This window comes from Myotis brandtii, unplaced genomic scaffold, assembly GCF_000412655.1.
Source record: "Myotis brandtii unplaced genomic scaffold, ASM41265v1 scaffold192, whole genome shotgun sequence".
Taxonomy (NCBI): domain Eukaryota; kingdom Metazoa; phylum Chordata; class Mammalia; order Chiroptera; family Vespertilionidae; genus Myotis; species Myotis brandtii.
In genome coordinates, this window is record NW_005357159.1 from 487,994 (window position 1) to 512,515 (window position 24,522).

General features: G+C 39.8%; 1 protein-coding gene across 1 annotated transcript in view; it reads left to right on the top strand.

The window, feature by feature from the left end:
• TTC29 (tetratricopeptide repeat domain 29) overlaps positions 1–24,318 on the top strand; it is a 167,584-nt gene extending 143,266 nt beyond the window's left edge. The window contains exons 12-13 of the mRNA XM_014538502.1: positions 23,705–23,774; positions 24,068–24,318. Coding sequence (XP_014393988.1) covers positions 23,705–23,739 — 35 coding nt within the window. The 3' untranslated portion in view covers positions 23,740–23,774; positions 24,068–24,318. The remainder of the gene's footprint in view (positions 1–23,704; positions 23,775–24,067) is intronic.
• The last annotated feature ends 204 nt before the right edge of the window (positions 24,319–24,522 follow it).

The window sequence follows — 24,522 nt, forward strand, 5'->3', positions numbered from 1 at the left end:
GGCTAATCTTTAAGTTGATAATTTTGCATGGCCCACAAATGATGTTATAAATATTCAAATGGCCTTTGGCAGAAAAAAGTTTCCCCACCCCTTCATTAACAGTCCTAGCCTAAATTCAATTGCTCATCACCTTTAATAAACCCTTTACTATCTCACAATACTTACATTAACCTTACCTTGGAGATGGTATGTTCTACCATATCCGACACCACACTGGGGTTAAAGCATTTAACACATTTGGGATTGCCATCAACAACAATGCCTTACTTTTACTAAAAGTCAGCAATAGAACTGAGCATATATGGAGGTGATCAGAAACAATTATCATCATATCCCCAAGAATATGACTCTTCAACCTGAAGTTGATAAAGAGATTAAGAAGAGATTCTCATTTACTTAAATAGTTGGGATGGGGAGGGGAATATCAGAAGCAGAGCACAAGCAACAGAGAATTAATGTCATTCAGCGTTATCCCTGGGGAACTGACTGTGAGCCCCAAATCCAGAAATATGCTTCAGCTACACATTTACAGCTCAGAATTTCAATATCAAAGCTCTGTTTGGTTGTCAGCTTTGATAGCTGATGTAGAATGTGGGCTTATCCTATATAATAAAAGGCTAATATGCAAATTGACCAAACGGCAGAATGACCAGTCGCTATGACACACACTGACCACCAGAGGGCAGACGCTCAACACAGGAACTGCCCCCTGGTGGTCAGTGAGCTCCCACAGGGGGAGTGCTGCTCAGCCAGAAGACGGGCTCACGGCTGGCGAGCACAGCAGCAGTGACTGGAGCCTCTCCCACCTCCACGGCAGTGCTAAGGATGTCCCCTGAGGGCTCCCAGACTGCGAGAGGGCACAGGCCAGGCTGAGAGACCACCCACCTCCCAAGTGCATGAATTTTGTGCACCAGGCCTCTAGTATTGTTTATATTTTAAAAAGATAGAAAGGTGTTCATGTCCTACAAGTGTATCAGAAATAAGAACAAATAGGACATTATACTTAGTGTTTCATAAACCAGACAGCCTACGGTCTGTGGTCACTGAGAACTCAATTCTCACCTTTTATTTGTAGCCCTGAATTCTTTTATGACTATTTTTCAATAGTTAAAGTTTTTAATAATGTGCATGTGTGGAAAGCACCTTCTTTCTTAAAATATATGCATGCATTACTAAGTGGAAACTGAAAATATAGATACATTAAGCACAGTATGCATTGTATCATTACTTGCATTACTTTTTTTTGTGGGAGGGAAGGGGAATTGCAGGGGTTGACTAAGTTAGATAATCTATTCCTGAATCCAAAAGTCTCAAAAGCAGTAATCATGTGCTCACTCCTGCACACTTTCCTGAAATAAAAACTGAACACAGTTAATAGAATTAATGTCTCAGTGAACCCCAATTGTGTATGTAATAATTGGCTACTATAGACTTTATCTAAGGGGGTGATTCTTGGTTGACTGTAATAACAGTGAGATTACAATAAAGAGAGATGGCCAGCTTTTGTTGTCTACAAACTATGTTGCCTTAAGAGGCATTGAAACCAGCAGAGAGAAAAAGAAATTGCACCGATTCTATAGATATACTGCTGAGAGCTTTCTATTATATTTCTACCACAGATGTTATATCACCATTAAATTCATACATTCAGGCCCCGGGAATCAGGTCTGCCTGACACATAGTTTGGCTAAAATGAATCTACTGTATTAGTTTTTGTGAAAATGATTAAGCTCTCTGGATTCCAGATCAGTTCTATTTTTCAAGTAGTTGAAGGCAAATAAACCCTAATGTAAGAGACAAAATGAGGAAAAGCCGACAGTGATAAAAATTAAACCGCAAAGGAAAGCAAGCTGTCATGTGACATAGTCTGAGCCACAAAACAACACAAGGTCATTGATTTGGCAGTTTTGTTTTTTTTAACCTGCTAATATGCAACATTTTTAAAAGCCTTTTAAGCAGATCGTCTGTCTCAAACGCATAATTTTAATCAGAATTCTTACAATGTTTCCCAAGTTCCTAAAGGCAATCAGCTCCACTGAAATTAGTAACTCAGATAAATCACCATTAATTCACTAATATAAGCCAGCAGGTGGTTTTGAGCCCAGAGACATTCCCTGGTTATTTAAATTATGTATACCACACCACTAAAGAAAGAGTTAGGAAAAGGGAGCACAGAGACAAGTCTATTGAAAAAAAAAATCTGTTGAGGGATAATACTCAACTAAAATCTCCTGCAACTTCTACATCTTACCCAGAGGAATACACGGCAGCTTTGACCCCCTGGATCAAAAAATATCATTCACCAACATCCAGCTCTTATTTCAACATCGATTATGCATGCATTGTACGAAGTGTGCATGGGACGCTTACCTGAATATATTTGTTCTAGAAAGATTACCAATTACTAAAGAATAGCAGAGGAAGAATTGTTTTTCATGAATAATTTGTGACACAAGAGAATCCTTTTCATAATCTTTATGCCCTTGTGTTCTTTAATTGACCTACTCCAATTTGTGTAATTGGGGTTTATTTCCTAGATTATAAAAAGAGATAAAGGCACCATGCAGCTGCTAACCATCTAAGAATGTATTTGTGATTAAATGGTACAGAAGATGGTTAGTTTATATTGAAAATTAACTTGTCCATATAGAGGCAACTTTTCTTAATCCTGTTAGAGATCTACCCCTGTATTCTCATGGACATCTCCCTCAACAGTTAAAATTTTGTTAGTCTAACCACAATACCTTTTGGCCAAAATCCAGATACCTCGTTTTATTCTGTTTTGCTAATGCTACCTATAGTATGTATCATTTAAAATTTCATACATGTAATATCTCCTTAATAAGATCTCAAAAGCATGAGCATGATAAAGTAAGTATACATCTGAAGCTGACTAAAGATTTTGCTGAAGAAAATCATAGAGCCTAATTCTGTTGAAACAAGAAAGTTGAATTTCAGTAAACTAGAATATGTTGAGGCAGGAGATATGCATTCATTTTAATAAGACAAGTCTTTTTTATTTATCTTTATTGTTGATACTATTACAAATATCCCCATTTCCCCCACCTCCACCCAGCTCCCACTCCCCTTCCCTCTGGCCATCACCACACAGTTGTCTGTGTCTATGGGTTATGCATCTATGTTCTTTGGCCAAAAAGTCTTTTTGAATTGAAGCTTTCAGAGATAAACAAGCTTCTGGAATAGGCTAGACTTAGTTCTGGGTCATTCTTTGAGCTCCATTTGGAGCTGTTGATGCAGTACCTTCAATTTACACCTTCACCACGTCTAGAAGGGAGCAGAAACCAGACCCATCTACGGAATTGGGCAGTGAGAGACTCTTGCCCCCAGCATTTCTCTAAACACACTCTCTTTCACCTCAGGGAGGGCCGGGGGGAGAACCCACTCCCCTCCTCCACCAACACATCAAAATTCCCTAAAAGTACTACTGTAGTTTAAACTAGAATTACCTGGGAAATACTTTAAACCGTTAGTCCACTGTGCTGCATATTTGCAACAGGATCAAACAAAACGGAAAACCATGACTACTTTAATTTCTTGAAGTTAGATTCAGCATCAAACTGAGCAATTACTTCACAAATAAAAAAACCTAACACCCTAACGCTAAGCCAGTTGGAACATCAGCAAAGTGCATTTGGAATTTGGGACATTGTACCATCTCTAATTTCTCCTCCGAGTCTGCATCCTTGTTGGATACTCCTAGCGAGTCCTGTGCGGCGTTGTAGCCCCGGATGGTGCCAAGAAGCAAGCACTGACTTGTTGCTCACTTCATGTAACCATGCCCTTTGATATCATTTTTTAAGTTTGTAATAATGCTGTGACTACTGCTGTTCACAAATATTTTATTTATAAAATCTATCCTCCCCCAGGGCTGGTACAGAGGAGCTACAAGCTGAAGGCTAGCGCGCACACATGAGCGCCACGCTCTAGGAGACTGAGCTTCTTTCTCTCACGGCAGTCGCCGAGCTGGGAGTTTAGGCAGAGTAAAGTAGCTGCGCTCCCCACCTGCCATGCAGAAAGAGAAGTATCTCTTTGCGGATAGGTTTTCCTGTGGTGATATTCTTTGGACAAAAAGGGAAATGGATTGGGAGGTAACAGTGCCCTTTGCTTTCGCGTGAGCCCTAGAGGCCAGCATGACAGGCAAAAGAAAAAAATATTTTCCAAAACCATCTTTAGAGTAACATTTGAATTCTCAACCTGACACGGTATATTTCGGAACATCGAGTAGTCTTTATGTACTCCACACTCCCGACACTTGACCACGCTGTTCCATCAATTATTGAAAGCATCAGTACAGTGTGAGTCCAGGTAGGGTGGGCAGAAGAGCACTTCGTTTTATATCAGAAGGCCTGGGGTTTCTAAAAATACAAGGATTGCTCTGTCAGAGGTAGTTTAGGTAGCCTTCCACCTGTGGAGCATTGAGCATGACTGTAGTTAATAGCTAAACTGTAGTCTAGAGTTCAGACATTAGCGAAGCTCTGTTTAAAACAGGAAGGAAGAGGAATTCTTCATTTCCTCTCTATCTGTTGCCCAGCCAACCTTTGCTGCTACAGCGGACAAAGACCACTGTGACTAACCACGCTGAAGTGTCGCCCTCCACACCCAACATCTCGTGCCAGTCCCAGCTCCATGACCAGGGGTGCTCTCCCCACCTGCCACCATTTCCTGTTCCTCGTCTGTTTCCAGGAGCCTTTGGTTCTTGCCAACACATTTCTTCTACTTTCTCTCACTTGACTCAGAGTGCCCTCTGCCCTTTTTCCTCCAGGCTCTCGCCCCGCTCCTGCCTTCCCCATCCGTCCACCAACTTCTGCCACTGTCTTCTCAGACCCTTTGTCTGATATCCCCACTGTGGATATGGCAAGTGCTTGATCAAAATCGGGGGTAGTCCAGCACCCACACCAGGCCTCTGGGTGTTGATGTTCAATAAGCATTTGCTCTCTGAATCTGGGTAAGTGGGCTTTTGATGAAGAATGACAAGGAATTCCTTTCCACTTTCCTCTTCATTTTTCAGATTTTCACTCCTGAAATATGAAAGGGTTGGGGGACCACTCTCTGTCTCCACCTCTAATACATACTCACACCTCCCTGCAGGGGTAACCTTTACTTGAGTATGAATTATAAGCCAGGTATTTCCTAGGCCCTGGAAATATAAAATGAAAAAACGCAATCCCTGCCATCAAAGAGCTCCTATACAGACAAGTAAGCAGATGACAAGAGGCCGTGGCAGTGATGAGAAAGGCTCGCGTGCCACCTGTAGGGGCACACAGGCTGCCACCATCCTGCTGAACAGAGGTCCTTACTGCATCTCCATGCTGTGCTTGGGGAGAACCAACCCCTGTGCTGAGCCTTTGGGGAACTAGAATGTACATGAGAAGACAGTGTGGGAAACTTGCAGGCATTTACTAGATAAATCTCTTTGACCTGGAAAATCTATATTTGAGGAACCTCTAAGTTCTCTCTCTGTCACTGTACACCTATTCATTCTTCATTTCTCTCCTCTGCCTTTCTCTCTCTCTTTCTCTCTCTCTCTCTCTCTCTTCTCTCTCTCTCACACACACACACACACACACACACACACACACACACACACACACATCTCTGCATGGGAGACATCTAACAAAAACCTTCTTCATTACAGGTGTGAGGGCATTTACTCCAAGAACAGGGTTCTACCTGTTCCTTTGATTAGCTGCTTCCTGTGAGGGGAGCTCTCCCCAGCCCAGTCTGTAGTTATTTCCATTCAGCCAATCCCAGATGCAAAAGGAACCACTTGCTGCTGATGCCATAATTCAGCGACGGTGCTGCCCACACCCTTCATGGGGCAGTGTAGATTAACTGCTCTGTCAATTCAAACTGCTATACAAAGTTTGAGTTTTCAAAAGCTAAATAAGCAAAATGCCCAGCAGAAGAAAATCAAAGCAATCTATAATAATCCTCAAACTAGATGTATTCACCCCCAAACTGACCCTTGATGGAAACCGATGCACTGAGGAATTGGACTGAATATTTCTTTGGGCTCCATAAAACCGAAGGGTGTCTCGAATGCAGTGCTTTGTTGTCTGAGGACATGAGAAGAAAAAATAACCCGGAAAAACAGTCTGGCTGTGCAGTTTGTTCCCTTTTGAACTCTGTGAGCCATCTACCTCTAATGCAACCTGACACTGCTAATTTTGGCATCAGAGTTTGAAATGAAAATCAATATCTGTTTTGAGCTTGAAAACAGTGACTGTACCTTGGGCAGAGCATGGCCAGGCGCTTATTTTCCGTGATCCGTAGGTGAGGTCATAGACATTTCCAAGTTAGAGCATTGCAAACACATATTCAGATGGAATCTGATTGTCTTGGTGGAATTAACTATGTCGCATTCTCCCACCCTCCTAAGGCCTGTTATGCTTTTCAAGGTTTCTTGTGTTTTCTTTCTTTAAAAAGCCCTGCTCCTGAGAACAATTTCCACATGAGATTTCGAGACTTGCCTGCCTTTCCTGCTAGGACAAAAGGTCTTTGACTAATGTAGGTGAAGAGTAAAGGGATCAGGGCCTGAGGACTGACCTCTCTCATGATGTCAGGCTGAGAAGTTAGCTAATGCTTCTGCAGGAAAAAAAGTCCTGTCTGAGAAATTTATTTCGCATTGTGTTTTCCGTTATCTTTTTTTCATTTTATATTTCCATTAAAATCTCTTCTGAAAAAAAAATTATATTCCAAGATGTTTTATATATGTAGCATAATATAATTTAACCTTTACTTTGATCAGTAGGAGAATGGATTAATAAAGTGTGGTACATTCAGAAAATGAAATATTACTCAGTGCTAAAAAGAAATGAGCTATCAAGCCATGGTAAAACATGGAGGAAACTTGAATGCATGTTACTAAGTGAAAGAAACCAATCTGAAAAGCTAACACACTATCTTATTCCTACTACATGGTATTCTGGAAAATGCAAAACTATGGAAACAGTAAAAAGTAGTGGTTTCCAGGGATTAGGGTTGTGGGAAGGATGAATAAGGAAAGCACAGAGGGCAGCAAAACTATTCTGTATGATTCTGGTGGGTACATGTCATTATATTTGTGTCAAAACCCATAGAATTGCAATACCAAGGGTGAACCCTGATGAAATCTATGGACTTTGGGTGATAATGACATGGCAATGTAGGTTCACTTTTATGTGAATATATATTCTTTTATCCTTTTACATATGCATGGGATGTTTCTGAAAGGATACCCAATAAACAGAAACAGTGATTGCCTCTAGGGAGGAGAAGTAAGTAGCTGGGGACCAGGGGTTTTGAATAGACTTTTCACTGTCCAACCTTCAAAAAAAAGAAGTACCATGTGAATGTGTCATTTATCAAAACATAACTTTTGAAGTAAAGAATATGACATGCAGGGAATCCTATATAATAAAAGGCTAATATGCAAATTGTCCCCGTGGGCGGGAGTTCGACTGACCAGTCATGTAAGCTGACCACCAGGGGGCAGCATGGAACATGATGGGCGTCGGCAACATGGCACTGGCAGCAGGCAGCAGTGGAGGCACTGCCGGCCCCAATGGGCCCTGATGAGAACAGGACCACAGTGGGATGTTGGAGCAGGTGAGCAGGTGGTGCCAAGCCAAGGCAGGTGTGAGTGGGGGCCCCGATCACCCTGCCAGTCAGCTCACAGATTGGCCCTGATCACTGGCCAGGTCTAGGGACCCTACCTGTGCACAAATTCCGTGCACCAGACCTCTAGTAATTACATAATTCTTAGAGCAGTCTATTGAGCTGCTGTAACCAAAATATCATAGACGGGGAGGCTTATACACAACAGGAATCTATTTTTCACAGTCCTGGAGGCTGAGAAGTCTAAGATCAAGGTGCTGGCAGATTCAGTGGTGAGCACCCACTGTTGGCTCTTAGATAGCTGTTCTTTCACTGTGTCCTATTGTGGTGGAAGGGGTGAAAAGCTTTCTGGGGCCTTATTCATAAGGTCACTAATCCCATCTATGAGGGCTCCACCCTCATGACCTAATCACCAAAGTCTTCACCTCTAAATATCATCCATCATGGTGGGTGTGAGGATTTAATATGTGAATTTTGAGAGGGCTCAAACATTCTGTCTATAGTGGGGCCTATTATTTTTTCATCATTTTACAGATGACTTAATAAAATTCTTCCTCTCTAGTGTCAATACAAACAGACTGTTTATTCATTTTACATCCTGAAGTTTAAACCCCTTTACTACATTTAGTTTATACTTTATAGTTTAGAAAAAGTGACCTTTTGGAGGCCTCTTTAATATCATTCCAAATGCATTGTTTGTATATCATCTTAATGACAAATACTACTCAATGTTGAGCAAGATAACAGGTAGCAAATCGGGAAGTGTAACTATGTGACAATATTTAAATAAGAAAGCAGGTCAGCCCAAGTAAGATATAACTGAGATATGAGGGCAGAGACTGTGTTAGGGAAAGGGTTTAAATAGGTAGTGTAGCTGTATAGATATAAGGGACTCTATTCAAGTTGATGTATAATTTTCCTGACTTTCCCAATATATGTGATTAGATGCTGTATGATGCTGGAGCAACCCACCACACTGTAAAGTAGACCATTTGAGTTTTTTTATTCCCAGCTTTTCAAGTCAGATAAAAACAGCAAGATTGATGACTATATATTTTTATGTATTTTATATTGATATTATATAAATTTAATATATTAAAATATGTTTATATTATGTCTATATATTTATATTATGTATATATTAAATATTTATACATTACATATAAATTTAATAGTCTTATCACTGAAAAACCTATTTTTATTATTTTTCTTTACCTTAATTCATCCACATGGGATTAGCCATAAAAATAGTTTTTTTCCAGTAACTTTTATCATCTGAATATGCATCATTATCATTTTTAATCTCTTCCCATTATTAAAGCATAATGTATATAGGTCTTTCCACAGAAAATATGTCTGGTTTTAAGACATAGCACCTTTTCCCCTCCAACCACAGTGTAATGGAGCCAAAGAAGGTAAATTGGAATGGAGATTATTTGTGTAGTAAGGAAAAACATCCTTCCAACTCTGCTATTTCTCTCTCCTCCCCTCTATGCCCATGCACACTGCAGTTACAGAACTAAAATGGGGAAAGGGGACATGATACTCTCTTTGCTCTTTAATACACTGAATTTTTAAAAATTAAGATAATTTGTGTAGCTGAAAACTTCTTTTATAAAGACAGGAAGGAAACACTAAAGTATTTATATAAACTTAACTTTTAAATTATTTGAAGCAATTATGCATAAAAAATATATATCATTTCTGCCCTGGCCAGTGTTTCTCAGTGGTTAAAAGGGTTTTCAAAAATGACTTCTACTTATCTAAAGTCAAAACATATGCACAGATGGATAATGTGCACATGTTGAGGATATAGTTTCTACCACAGAGATTCTCCATTTTCCAAATTTTTTACCAACTAACCAAGCCATCAAAGAATCTGAGTCCTACCATGGAAAACCCAGCAGTCTTATATTTTCCTGAGACAAGCATTTAAATGTCTTCGGTTAATGTCTTAATGTGTTTTGTTTTGTTTTGTTTTGTTTTGTTTTGAAACCTTGTGCCCCTTACTAGATTATTCTAAATTAATTGCTTTAAGAAATTATACATAAAACTCTCATTTCCCCTCTGAAGTCCAGGCACTAATCCAAAGAAAGATGCCATGATTGGAGACAGAGCGCCCCACTGCCCCCCTCTACCATGTACTCCTGAGCCCATCTAACTTGAACACAATCTGTACCCTAGAATCTATCCCACAAATGTTTTTCACTTGCTGGGTGCTCAGTGACTATCTGTTGAATGAATGACAAATGAATAGAGGTTACCAGTTGAGAGACACAGTGTGTGTTCAACATAAACTCTACCCACTACTGGAAAAGTTAAAATTTGCGTCATTCTGAGAGTGGAGTAGCCTGAATCTCTGTCTCTTTCATTATTATACAAGTGAAACAAGAAATACGCTTCATCAAATGAGTGTTGGCTGAGCAATTGGCTTGCTGCTTGGGTGCTGCAAAGCACACGTCGTATTGGCCCAGGCCTGTTCTAAGTAGCATTTCAGGAGTCTTTGTGTATGATTTTTATTTCTCATTGTCCTCACCTTCTCTACAAGAATGACTGATAGCCTTTCCTTGTGATATCTTGGCTTTTAAGAGTGTTGTTTTATCTATTTTTTATGACCAACCTTACACTGGTTAAGTGTAATTTTCACTTTATGCAGCATATATAAAAAAAATCTGTGATATGGTGTCCCGTGAATTAACAAGAATGGCTGGACAAAAGACAAGAAATCTTTTAAAAACGAATGTTCACATTAGATACCTTGGATAGGTAGGCCTTCTGGGGATTTTTCCTTAATGCAACGAAAGTGCACCATTTCTATTTTCAGAAATAGTTTCTTTCAGTCATGTGCTCGTCCAAAGTCATATTACATAAGTAAGGGCTTAGTTTGTACATTACTATTTTACATCTTAGAGTCTTACTAAATCCTTTTTTGATCAATCTGATATTGAAGAGATCTATATTGATTTCTTCTACACTTGTTTATGGTATTTATTTTGATATACCTAAGATTAAAAGCCAAATTAACAAGTGTAATCAATTTTCGTAGTGATAAAGAAAAGTCCTCTGGTACCCTTACACACATTCATCTAGGGATAAAATACTTAAGTGAAGATGTTGTAATAAATGGATCGATTTATTCAATCACTTGGCATAAAAACATTAGCCCTGGGAAAGCGCTTTCCTCTAAGAGCTTTAGCTCCCCAGTTTCACTTGTGTTGCACCAAATGATTTGCATTTTTAGAGAAATTTCATGTCTGCAGTGAGCTCCCGTGAAAACATGAATAAATTGCTTTCTTCCCCTCTTTTCCTGACTTTATGAAGCCGAATCCATTAGGGGTCCAGTCAAAGTATAATGAAATAAAGGCAGCAACAACTCACATGATGCAAACCCTGGATTAGGATTAGTCCAAGCTCAGTTGTCCTGGCCTATGTGTCAGACGAGTGGTCTGCAGGGACATCCCTGGGGCACGTGGCAATTTTTTAAACTGCTGCATTAGAAGCAGTCTCTAGAAGACAAGAAATTAAATAGACAAATAACGATTAAGAACTAAATAGGCTTTCTCCACAAAGTCAGATAAATCAGCCTCTCCATGCCCAACACATTGAGTTGCCTGGAGCCTTTCTTGTTACTCACCTTCCTTCTGAATTCACTGGAGTAAGAATGAGTATAAAAGTTAGGAGCATGGATGACACATACCATATGATTATGTGGAATCTAATGAATAAAATAACCTAACAAAATAGAACCAGAATCATAGATACATAGAACAGACTGACAGCTGTCAGAAGGGAATGGGGTTGGGGCCTGGGTGAAAAAGGTGAAGGGGTTAAGAGAAAAAAAGACATCGTAGATACAGACAGCAATGTGGTGATTGCCAGAGGGAAGGGGGGTGGTGGAAGAGGGCAAAGAGGAGATAAATGGTGGCAGTAAGAGACTTGACTTTGGTTGGTGAGCACACCATGCAGTATGCAGATGGTGTGTTATAAAGCTGTGCACTTGAAACATGTGTGGTTTTATTGACCAGTGTCACTAAATTGACCAATAGATTCAATACAAAAAAAAAAAAAGACTTCTTTAAAGGAGCATGGCCTTTGGATCCAATCCAACCTGGGTTTGAATCTCCACTGAGCCAGTCATATATGAGTGATATGGAGCAAGTTAACCTCTCCAACCTTTGGTTTCCCTTTCTGTAAAGCAGGGATAATAATACCTGGAGCATAAGGTGGTTGAGAGGTTTTTTAAAAAAGTCCCAATTACATTCCCTAGTACAGCATACATTCTCAATCCATGGAAACAAATTTAATTTCTACTTATGATCTGAATGTTACAACTAAACAAGACAAGTAGCTATTACTTCACCTTTTACAGAGTATGCCATTTTGCTCCTACCTTAAATAGTATAAGTAAGAGTAAGCTTATATAAAACAACTAGAGGCCCAGTGTACAGATTCATGCACCAGTGGGGTCCCTTGGCCTGGCCTGCACCCTCTTGCAATCGGGACCCCTCGGGGGATGTCAGACTGCCAGTTTCAGCCCGATCCCCACAGGTCAGGCCGAGGGACCCCACCAGTGTACGAATCCCTACACCAGGCCTCTAGTATGCATATAAGATCTTTGGTTCATCTCTTCCCACCCTCCGCTGACCCCCTTCCCTCTGAAATTCATCAGTCTATTCCATGTTTCCATGCCTGTGCATTGAGCATCTGCCCCCTGGTGGTCAGTGCGTGTCATAGCTACCGGTCCAACAGTCGAATGGTCACTTAGGCTTTTATCCTATATAATAAAAGCCTAATATGCTAAGTGCTGGGTCATCCAGTTATCTGTTCAACCAATCAAAGCATATATGCTAATGATATGCTAAGGCCACTCAATTGCTCGCTATGATGTACACTGACCACCAGGGGGCAGACACTCTGACCAGTAAGCTAGCTTGCTGCTGGGGCTCTGGCCGATAGGGACTGAGCGAGACAGGCTGGACACGCCCTGGAGCCCTCCTGTGGTCCCTCCCTGGCTGGCCAACCTCCCACATCTCTCCCTGACCCCGATCGTGCACTGGTGGGGTTCCTTGGCCTGGCCTGCTCCCTCTCACAATGCGGGACCCCTCAGGGGATGTCAAAGAGCTGGTTTCGGCCCTATCCCACAGGCCAGGTCGAGGTATCCCACTGGTACACAAATTCATGCACCGGGCCTCTAGTATATATAGATGAGTCTCAAATGTTAATGAGAAAATGAATCACCTTGAGATCCTTTTAAAATGTGGATTCTAATTTACTAGGTCTGCATTCCTAACAAGCTCCTGATAATACTGGTGGGAGAATTGTTTTGGTTTTTCAAGGAAGATCTATTTCTAGGAACTAGAATTTACTAGAAACTTTGCTGCTGACAAGGTCCATATTGACTCATAATATTTGGACTGGATATTGTATACCTATAGCATCTTTTGTTTGAAAATCACAGAGTACATTGGAAAATTCATGTTTTGCAAAAAATATTAATTTTTACATCTCTAAATTATTTATTGAAAATGTTAGCTCCTATACACTCCTTTGTTCTCAAGAAGTCTGTTCATGAAAAAAGCATGGAGTTTGTGTGTTTTCCAAACACTATTATTTTTATAAAAGCACCAGAAAAAAAATCCAAATCTTCTACCAGTATTTAGATTTATATTACATACTAGAGGCCCAGTGCATGAAATTTCGTGCATTAGGGAGGTTCCTCAGCCCGGCCTGTGCTCTCTCGCAGTCTGGGACCCCTTGCTTCTTACCGCCCACCTGCAGCGAAGGCAGGAGAGGCTCCTGCCACCGCCGCTGCTCTCACCAGTCGTGAGCCCTGCTTCTGGTTGAGCAGTGCTGCCCCTGTGGGAGCGCACTGACCACCAGGGGGCAGCTCCTGTGTTGAGTGTCTGCCCCTGTTGGTCAGTGCGCATCATAGCAGTCATTCCGCCATTTGGTCGATTTGCATATTAGGGTTTTATTACTAGTATATAGGATATTACATTTCACCTAATTTGGTCAAGGACAATTAAACTTTGAGAGTGATAATAAAATTGTCACTGCTTTTAAGTCATTAATTCATCCTCAAGCTTCAGTTCAGGAAAATATATAAGCAAGATAGATTTTCAAATGAAGGTTTAAATTAGAGGTAGATTTCCTCATTTTTAGATTTGAGATATGATGATTTTCAAATCTTGAGAGTTTTTTCTTTTTAACCAAAATAGATAAAACAAAAAGTATAAACTAAAATGTGAAAACAAAAGTAATGATCAGCATATATCCTTAATTTATCACAGTTTACCTTCACGTGACATTAGACCATTTAGCATCCTATATAAGAAAAGGCTAATATGCAAATCAGCCGAACAGTGGAACGACCAGTCGCTATGACATGCACTGATCACCAGGAGGCAGACGTTCAACACAGGAACTGCCCCCTGGTGGTCAGTGCGCTCCCACAGGAGCAGCACTGCTCAGCCAGAAGCCGGGCTCATGGCTGGCGAGTGTAGTGGTGGTGGTGGGAGCCTCTCCCACCTCCGCAGCAGTGCTAAGGATGTCCATCTGGCAGCTCAGTCCAGCTCCCCATGAGGAGCGGGCCTAAGCCATCAGTCAGAAATCCCCCAAGGGCTCCCGGACTGCAAGAGGGCTCAGGCCAGACTGAGGCAACCCCCTTCCTCCAGTGCACGAATTTCATGCACCAGGGCTCTAATAGAGATAAGAACCTTGAGAAGCATACTTCTATTTCTCCCCTCCCAGTCTTTGCAGTGTTGTTATCATATATTATACTTTTAAACTCCACAATCTATTAGTATTATTTTGTTTAAATAATCAAATGTTACTTGAAGAAATTTTTAAATTAAAAAAATATATTTTTTATTCATTCATGTACTTACTATTTCTGATGTTTTTTATTTCTTAGCATAGATTCAGATTTCCATCTGGTGTCATTTTTCTTCTGCCTGAGGACTTAATCATTTCTTGTAGTGCTGTTTACTGCTGATGGATTGCTTCAGCTTTGTTTCTCAGAAAGTCTTTATTTTGTATTCATTTTTAAATTTTATTTGTTTTCCATTACCCTTTATCCCCCCCATATCATCTTCTACCTCTACAAACCCTCTTCTCCCCAACAATTAGCACATCGTTATCTGTGTCCATGATGCATTCATTTTTTAAAGATATTTTTACTGGGTATAGTAGTCTAAGTTTGACAGGGTATTGCATTTTTTAGTATTCTAATTTTCTTTTACTTTAGATCTGTGGGTTTGTGATATTCATTAATTTTAATTTTTTAAATTATTCACCCATCATCTTCCAGAACTCCAATAACATATATAGTATGCTGTCTGAAGCTGTCCTACAACTCACTGATGCTCCATTCATCTTTTTAATTTTTGATCTTTTTTTTCTTATTTCAGGTAGTTTTTACTGTCTTCACAATTTCACTAACGCTTTCTTTCATTTTACCTTCCATATCTCTAAACATTCTTTAATGTCTAAAATACAGCTACAATAACTTTCAATGTGTTTGTTCCAAATTCTAATGACTGTCAGTCTTGATTGACTTATTTTTCTCCTCATTATGCTTCCTTTCATAGTTTGTAGTTTTTATTAGATTACAAACATTTTGATTTTTGCCTTATTTTTGGTGCTGGATACTTTTTTAGTCCTGTAAATATTCTTGAGCTTTGTTCAGAGATGCAATAAAGTTATCTGGAAACATTTTGCTCCTTTTGGGTTTTCTTTTGAGATCTGTTAGGTGGGGTCAGAGAAAGCTTTTGTGTAGGGGTAATTATTCCCCACCTCTTAGTCAAGAACTTTCTGGGTACTCTACCCAATGCCCTGTGAATTACGAGTTTTTCTGTTCTGGCTGGTGACAACAAGGAGCATTCCTAGCCTTCTGTGAACACCATATACTGTTCATTGACATTCTTTTGCATTGTTCTTTCCTCATCCTTGAGTAGTTTCCTCACATATATGCTGTGACCTGTCCTTTGCTGAATATTTGCAGGTGGCCTTCACAGATCTCCAGGATTCTGTGTGCAACTTTCTCCTCTCCAGCACACGGGTTTCTAATGACTGTGTCAGTCTTGATTGATTTATTTTTGCCTGGGTCTCCCCAGCCTCTCAGCTTCATCTCCTCAACTAAGGAAGTTCTCTGGGCTCTCCCTGGGTTCTCCCTCTCTGAGCCATGACTGGAAGCTTCCTCAAGGCAGCAAGCTGGGCAATCATAGGGCTCATATTGCTTGTTTCCTATCTTTCAGGAATCACTGACTTTTGTTATCTCAGGTCCAGTGTCTTCAAAATCATTGTTTTCTATATTTTGTTCAAGGATTTTGGTGGAGCTGATGGAGGTATTGTTTCAAGAAAGAGGGTAAACTGATTTCTGTTCTTGACTAGGAAAAAAATGCAGAATTTGTAATGTAGCATTAGCAGGAGAAATAAAATGAACAGTATGAAGACATCAACATTGTATTTATTTACCTTAAGAAAGTATTTAGCATCTACATAGATTGACAGATTTAAAGGAGAAACTCTCATTAAAGTTTCAATATCCAGAAGAAGAAATTCAGTATAATTTTGTGCTAATATGGTATCTTCAATACTTCCAGGCCTAACCCCATTCCACCTATTTAAGATAATGATGCTTACAGGAAAGAAAAGAACCCCTATTTTTGAGTTAGAATATACTTCTGATCCTTGTATAAATTTTCGTTGGCTTCAAATATTAACAAAACCCTTTGGAAAGGGAATTGCTATATACCAGAATCTGTAATATGAAGAGTACATGTCAGTTTTGACACTTGAAAGAATCTGCCCAAACTTAAAATATGTGTCCCGCCTTAAAAGTTTATATCTTGACTGTTATACTCACCAGCTATGGAATAACCACATCATAACCTCAACTTCAAAGCACAGAACAAATTACCTTTCTGTTTGTTTACAAAAAGTAGGAGAGTCTTACTAGGAAACAACTTATACATTTTCTTAGTAGAGTGAGATTAAGTCTATAATCTCAGGCTTCGGTTTATAGAATTTTTACAGAACTGTTAGATGAGAAGTCCATGACAAGATGAATGAGAAACCAATATTACACCCCCCACACACACACACACACACACCCAAAAATGTGGAGTGGGGGAAGGAAAAGGGAAAGAGAAGGAAAAGAGAAGCAGCAAATTATACACTAGCATCAAGTACATGGACAAATAAACTGCTCTTCCTGTGACTAAATTTCATTTTGTGATTGTTATATGCTATTTCACACACACACACACACACACACACACACACACACACACACACACACCAAGATCCGTTGTCCCACTTTGCTCTGTGTCACAGGACACTGACTTCAGACTGCATCTCACAGGTTCACTTGCCTCTGGCTTCCTGGTTTGGATCAGTCCAAAGGGAGTCGCCAGCAGGATATCAGAGGTGAGGAAGGTAAAGAAGTCTGGGGATTATTTCTCTGCCCCTGACTTCAGTTCAGTTCTGCAGTGGTGACTCTCTACAACTGCTGCTTCTGGATTCTACTGGCTGACCCCTTTTCTAAACCTCCGTTTCTCACTCAGGGTGCAATAACACCATCCTCTCCCCCTTTACCTTCAGCCCCAGGGAAGATGATGGCATGGCATCCCTTCATGGCAAGGTGCTGGGTGTTTCCGCATCCCTTGTTGGTTCCTCAGCCCTGCCCTCACCTCTCAGTAGTCCGTTCATTAGTCTCTTCAGACTCCCAGTTGAATGTGCCATCTGTTTCCTCCCGACTGATACCCACTCCTCTGCTGTGAGTATCAAGTGGAGTGGCTAAAGGCAACCAAGTACAAGAAATATTAGGAAACTTCCACTTGCTGAAAAGTTCAGTCAATTAGAGAACAGAGCTAATGAGGCCAAAATTAGCGCCTGGCTGTGCTCCAGGATGGCAGGCTCTGTCCCTGACCAGACATTTTCCACACCATCAGTTACAAGGAGGAGCATGCGGAAAAGGACATATGAGTCTATGCCAATCCGCCACCGCTCTGGGAGCATGTTCAGAAACTGGCTGTTCAACGGAGATCGCTTCAAAATCATCTTTGTTCCCAAAGGACAGCTTTTGTAACCTGATTCTAGTAAAAGTTTTATGTAGGTTCTTTAAAATAATAAAGCCATAACTGTCAATATCTTTTTCAAAGTTATACCATCATTTCGGTACTTCACCTATAGCTAATTTATGATACCATGGGTTAAAAGTCAAACTTATCAAATCATGTTTTAAATTGGTAATGGGATTCAGGGTTTATAAGAATATATATTTAACTCACTTCTTTAAAAAAAAATTAACTGTTATGATTAAATGACTGAAACTACATAACCATTGTCTAAAGAATAATAAATAAATGCTTATTTATTTATTTGAAGTTATTTTATCATTATCAAGTGTGAATGACAAATTTTCTTTCTTTTTTTTAAATCCTCACCAGAGGATATGTTTCCATTGATTTTTTAAGAGAGAGTGGAAAGGAGAGAGGGAGGAGAGAGAGAGAGAGAGAGAGAGAGGGAGGGAGAAGAAAAATCAATGTGAGAGAGACACATCACATCAATTGGTTGCCTCCCAAACACCTCAGCTGGGGATCAAACCTGTAGCCCAGGCATGTGACCTTGACTGGGAATCAAACCCTTTGGTGTGAGGGCCAATGCTCTAACCACTGAGAAACACTGGCCAGGGCAAATTTTCAATTTATATACATATTTCCTCAAACAAAACTCTTTTCTCCTTAGTATAGTTGCCTTATAAAACCATATTGTAATTAGGCCATTGTAGTTATACCATTGTATTAATATTAATATAGTGGGCTTACTTCCATGGTTTTAATTTTATATGATTTGAATACATGGGAAGGAGGGAAAGGCTTTTTTTTTTCTTTCAGAAATCAGTTTCTGAGACTCTCTGCTATCAATGAAAAAAAAGTATTGTTTCTACTAAAATTGAATCTATGACTTCAAGTAGAATGTGCTGAAATGCTAAAGCAAAATAGAATCTCTTCATGGCATAATGCTAAAAGCACCCATAAGATATAAGCATTTGTATACATAGCATTTATTCTTAATTGTTTTCATAAAACACAGTCTATTTTATTTTTTAACAAAACCTTTTGCATCATTTTGATAAGGTCAACAGAAAGCACAGTTTTTTAACGTTAGGTGATCAACTTTTTGACAATAGCAGAACCAGCGTGGCTAATGGAATAATAGCCTGCAGGGTCCGGCTAAATATGATATACGAACGTAATCAACCCCTGTGATGACTATTCAGAAGTAATCCCTTTAGCTTTGAACTGCAGCATATATTTCAACAAGGCAAAAACCATATGAAGAAATTCTCTGCAGACCACACTGATACAATACAGCCTTCATATCCTGCTCTATGTGTTTGCTGTTTATAGTGAGTTTTAAATTTAAGGTAATGACTACTGTATATTCATGTGAGCATACAATACTTTTGATTTGTTGTGGAAAGGTTGAATCCATTACCAGGGGTCTAAGTCTATAAACTCTGACACAACCTTTATGTATGAGTTATTATTTACTTTTTTCTAGAATACGGCCACTAAAAATGTTTTGCATGGCAAAATTATAAAAATTCACCTTTTCAGTTACAAAACTACCAGGTAGTATCTCCTCCATTTCAATTTGTACTTTTCTACAGATAACATTTAAAAAATATTAGTTTATTTATAAAGTTTATGTATAATACTGTATTACATATTTGAAAATTATACGTCATTGTTTTCAAATAAAAGGGTGCTTGGTAGGTTTATTGCAATTCAGCATTTGCTGACTTATTCCATTGCTCTTTGGTACAATGTAGACTAAGTGGTGGTATAAATGAGATCCTTTTGTTGCCTGCTTGAGGGACTCTACCATTTAAGATTCCTCATATTAGCAACAAATTAGTGCTTGTTTCGACTGAAATGGGCGACAGTAAAAGCAATTATCGCACTCTCAACATTGTCTTGGTTTGGTCTCCCTTGCTGGGGTGAATTGGTCCTAATCTTCCAGCTTCCTTGAAGACCTACAGATCAAACATCTCAAATCACATTGTCAGTCAGACTCACAGCAGAAAACCTAGGTGAGGAATCTAAATGAGAGCGTCTACCAAGATGGAAACAAGAGTGAGCACCCCTGTGGTGCTCTCCTTGTTGCAAATAAAAGCATCAGAACACTTGAATGATGAGGTAAAGTGCTCCCCTATGTAATTAATCATCGCTAATGTTTCCTAGCACAGAGAGAACATTAATGTCTTCTATTTAAACTAGCAAATGTGGCCTACATTGAAAAGAATCGCTACAGATAGAGCTATTTTTCTCAGATAATTTACTTGGGAAATATTCCTCAATAAAAATCACCACTCCTCAACATCTGGGGAATGAATGCTAAATAATTACTTGAGGCTACCCAGGCACAATTTCAAATTTCGGAAATCCAGGAAGGATTTCTCCAGCTTAAGAGAGATTGTTACATCTGCCATACCAAGAATGCTGAGTTTTAGACATTAGATCTAAAAGAGGCACCAGGATGTTACTATGCTTCTATATGTTGTGATGCAATGAAAAACATTAAACTGAGAACCCCAAGGTGGTTCTTTACCTAAAACAATGATAGGGCATACTTGCCGGGGTTCTTGTTCCGGCATTAAGAAGGGTTCAGCAATATGGAGAAGGGGCTGTGTGTAACTTAATAAAGAGTCTAGAGACGAAGCATAATGTTGAAAGGCATTTGGGGGTCAGAGGAGCCTAGCTAAAGAAACTAAGATCTCCTTGTCTCAGGACCCCATGCTTTTTATTAACACAAATTGTCCTGAGGTGAGGCAGAGATATACACTTCAAAGGGTCAGAGTTTCCTATACAGAGGCCATTGTCAGATTTGGCAAAATCGCCTATGGCTGTTCAGGTGTTTGGCCAGTAGGAGGCAATAACATGTAGATTAAGATGCCCTAAGGTGTCTGGCAGCAAGCAATCATCCCTTTTCAGGTTTGGGGAAATGCCCTTCAGCCACTCCAGATGATTCAGCCCTTGCTGACATGCTGGAATTGGCTTCTAGCACATACTAGTTAAGGTAACAGCTAAGCTCCTGTTTCAAGAGCCCCAAAAGTACAGCAGTTTTAATATATATATATTTCCTCATCCTTAAGTGGGCCATTTATATTAATGCGGTAGCCCCACTGACATTCAGGGGGCCATGACCTTCCATCTGCCTGCCTCACCACCCTCTAGAACAGGGTTTCTCAATCTTGCCCTGTTGACATTTTGGTCTGGATGAATTTTTTTATTGCGGAAGGGAGATGAAATGGCTGTGATCGGCATTGTTGAATGTTTAGCAGCATCCCGAACCTCTTCCCATTAAATGCCAGTAACAAGTCCACCTACCTGTTGTGACAACCAAAAATGTCTCCAGACATTTTCAAATTCCCCAGTGGGGCAAAATCACCTGCAGTGGTGAACCACTAAGTTAGGGTATCGTCATCGCCTACATGGTAGAAAATGAATCCTAAGGTAATAGTTCCATGTGTAAGATTGAGGGAAAGGGAAAGTTTTGGGGAAAATGAATGCCCAACATCTAACACTCAGACCCAGAAGCATAATGTATCACTCTGTCCACATTCATTGGTGAGAACTGAAGCTTGTCACTTCAACTAAATATTTATGTGCTGGTGAAGATCTAATAGAGAGGAAAAACTGATGTTGGAGGCAGAAGGAGTTACTGGAGTCATGTCTTGTGTGGCGGGCAGGGGAGGATGAGATCTAGTGAAGAAGTAGAGGGGTGGCCTTTGAAGGGAGCACAGGGAGGAGAGAGCATGGGTGAGTTGCTCTTGACATGGAACTTGAGGAAGTTGTTTTTCCTACTGTTTTTTATTCCCTCTTGAAACTAGGAAATGAATCATCAGCTGAAAATGATGATGCCTGTGGAGGGTTGGAGTTTTGAGAAAACAGAAAAAAGAGTTAAATAGACATCTAGGAATGTAGAAGAATGAATGGACTAGGAATGTTTAATAGGATCACCTAAAAGCATTAAGGGTCCAACTGCTGTCTCTGGCCATGAATTTAAAGTGAGGCCACTTGAGCTATACTGTGCATGAGAAGAATGGGCAGAGTTGTATTTAACTGAGGTTACAGTTTTGTGAAGTTCGCATGACAAAGTGGGAGAAGGGTAAGGAAGTCAGGCGAAATGCAAGGGAGTGAACGACCCTGGAACTTAAATTGTATGAAGAAGGAATAGAATTCACTAATGTGAGGAGGAACAGTGAAAAGGTCGTAGGATTGCAGGTCCCAGTTTGAAGAATTCCTGGGGTTGGTGTCCTAGAAGGAGTGATCTAAAAAGATAAAAGCTGTCAGTCAAGTAGTTAAACACAGGAAACTTGAGTTTGAAGGGGACTTGCAGTCTCTGGTGATGACTAAGTCCAAGTATGGCCATGGGAATTAATGACTGTGGGTGGATGAAGGTCCAGACTTAAAAGGATGGAGCTCAAGGAATTAAGACTCTGGGTGGAAGAATCTTCTACATGTACATTGAAATTGCTAAATTAAGAAAAGTAACAATGAGCCAATGGAAAAATCAATTGTAGCTAGATCATAATACTTGATTGTATAAACTGATCATGCGAACTTTGGGAAGAGGAGGGAGGCCAAAGGTCCTGAAGGAGAACAGGATGTGAGAAGGACACCTACCCATATCCAGGTCCAATGGTAAGAATACTGAGGAAAAGAAAAACAAAAAGGGCTTCTGGACTGGCAGTGTCTGCAGAGGACAGCCACGTTTCTGTTAGAGCAAGAAAGTAAAGGGTGAGAACACAGTGAACTGTTTCAGGAACTGTGGTGGGTGCGAGATGGGGACAAAATAGGAAATGTACAGAGCCTGAGGTAAAGCAGAATACAAGAAATGAAGGGGGACCTGGAAACTGAGGCTTGTCATAAGCAAGGAGAAAACGCATTTCATTAGATTAGTTCCAGTGGCTTCAAGTCAAAAACAGAAGGGCAGATATGGAAGTTAAGTAACATGTTTATTTGTATCTATAAACTTCCCATATCTCATTGCATTATTTGCGTACTTTATATTGCTCTAAATTATTTTTCCTTCTGAGTGTTTCTTTAACAAGTCATCATATCCCCAACATGTGGCTGTTGTAGTTGCATTTTCTATGTCACAAAAATTCTTTGGGTTAGAAATTCAAGCATGGCTTGGCTATCATTTGAGGTCACCCAATGGTGGTACTCAGCTGACAGATGGGCTGGTTTGAAAAATCTGAGACAGTTTCACTCACAGCCTGTAGCCTTGGTGGGATGCCTGGAAGGCTGGGCTCAGCAGGGACTATCAACTAGAGCAGTGGATCTCAACCTTCCTAATGCCGCGACCCTTTAATACAGTTCCTCATGTTGTGGTGACCCCCAATTTCATTGTTACAAATTGAACATAATTAAAGCATAGTGATTAATCACAAAAACAATATGTAATTATATATGGGTTTTCCGATGGTCTTAGGCGACCGCTGTGAAAGGGTCGTTTGACCCGTGATTAATCAAAAACAATATGTAATTATATATGTGTTTTCCGATGGTCTTAGGCAACCCCTGTGAAAGGGTCGTTCAGGTTGAGAACCGCTGAACTAGAGCATCTATTCATGGTCTCCAGGATGACAGTCTCAGGGCGATAGGACTTGTTATATGATGACTGGCTTCCGTCAAAGCAGGCATCCTAAGAGCACTGAGTGGAAGCTGCATAGCCTTTTAGGAGTTAGCCTCAGAAGTCAGGCCGTTACTTCTTCCACGTTCTGTTGATGACAGAGTCCTAAGCCTAGCCCAAACTCAAGGAGAGGGGAATTCATTTCCACCTCTCGGGGGAGTGGCAAGGTCAACTGTTGAGGAAAATATGGGGGGAGGGGAGATATTGTTGTGGTGATCTTTGGCCAATATTATCTGCCCTGGTGACACAGGGGAAACATACCTTTATCATACAAGTGCTTAGGGTAGATATCCCTGAAAAGGGATTCCCAGGTTCAAGTTCAAAATAACTGAGTTGTATTTGTGATAAACCATTAATTGTATAATTTTTTTTTCTTTAGGAGACCCTAGAAGATCCACAATGGAAAATATATAGCACACCTCAGAGCACTTGGAAGAACAACTCAGTGGGTATGATAAATCAAGTGAATAGTTTCTATTAAGAGCCCACATTGTAAAGATGCTAAGTATAATCTAATTCTTCAAACACATGAAGAATAATTTCAACTAGCACTTGATAAGCTAATTCTGAAACATTGCTTTTTAAAAAATCAGATTTACTGTTAAATATCACACAAGGTTAAGTATTTTTCATCTTTTAAGCTATGTCTGAAAATTACAGAAAACAATAATATCTTTCCAAGCAAGTGTATTTACTTTCTAGCTCAATATAAAATTTAATTTTATAATTTATTTTATTTTAGATTTCCAGATAATAAAAAAATGAGACTTAAACCAGCTTTTGACTCAGCAACAAAGCAAGAAGAAATTTATCATGTCACCTGAGTCTTCAATTCTCTCTATAGGAGTATGTTACAAATAACACAGAGTTATAATAAACTATGCCTATGTTTTCATTGGATTTTGTATTGCAATGTACAAATTTTGTCTAAAACATCTAAGTCCCTGAAAATAAATTATATCCAAAATGCTTAAATATTAACAATTACCCATGGAGTTTCCTCAAAAAGTTAAAAATGGAACTCCCATTTGACTCCCAGTGATCCCACTTCTAGGAATATATCCCAAGAAACCAGAAACACCAATCAGAAAAGATATATGCACCCCCTATGTTCATAGCAGCACAATTTACCATAGCTAAGATTTGGAAACAGCCTAAGTGCCCATCAGCAGATGAGTGGATTAAAAAACTGTGGTA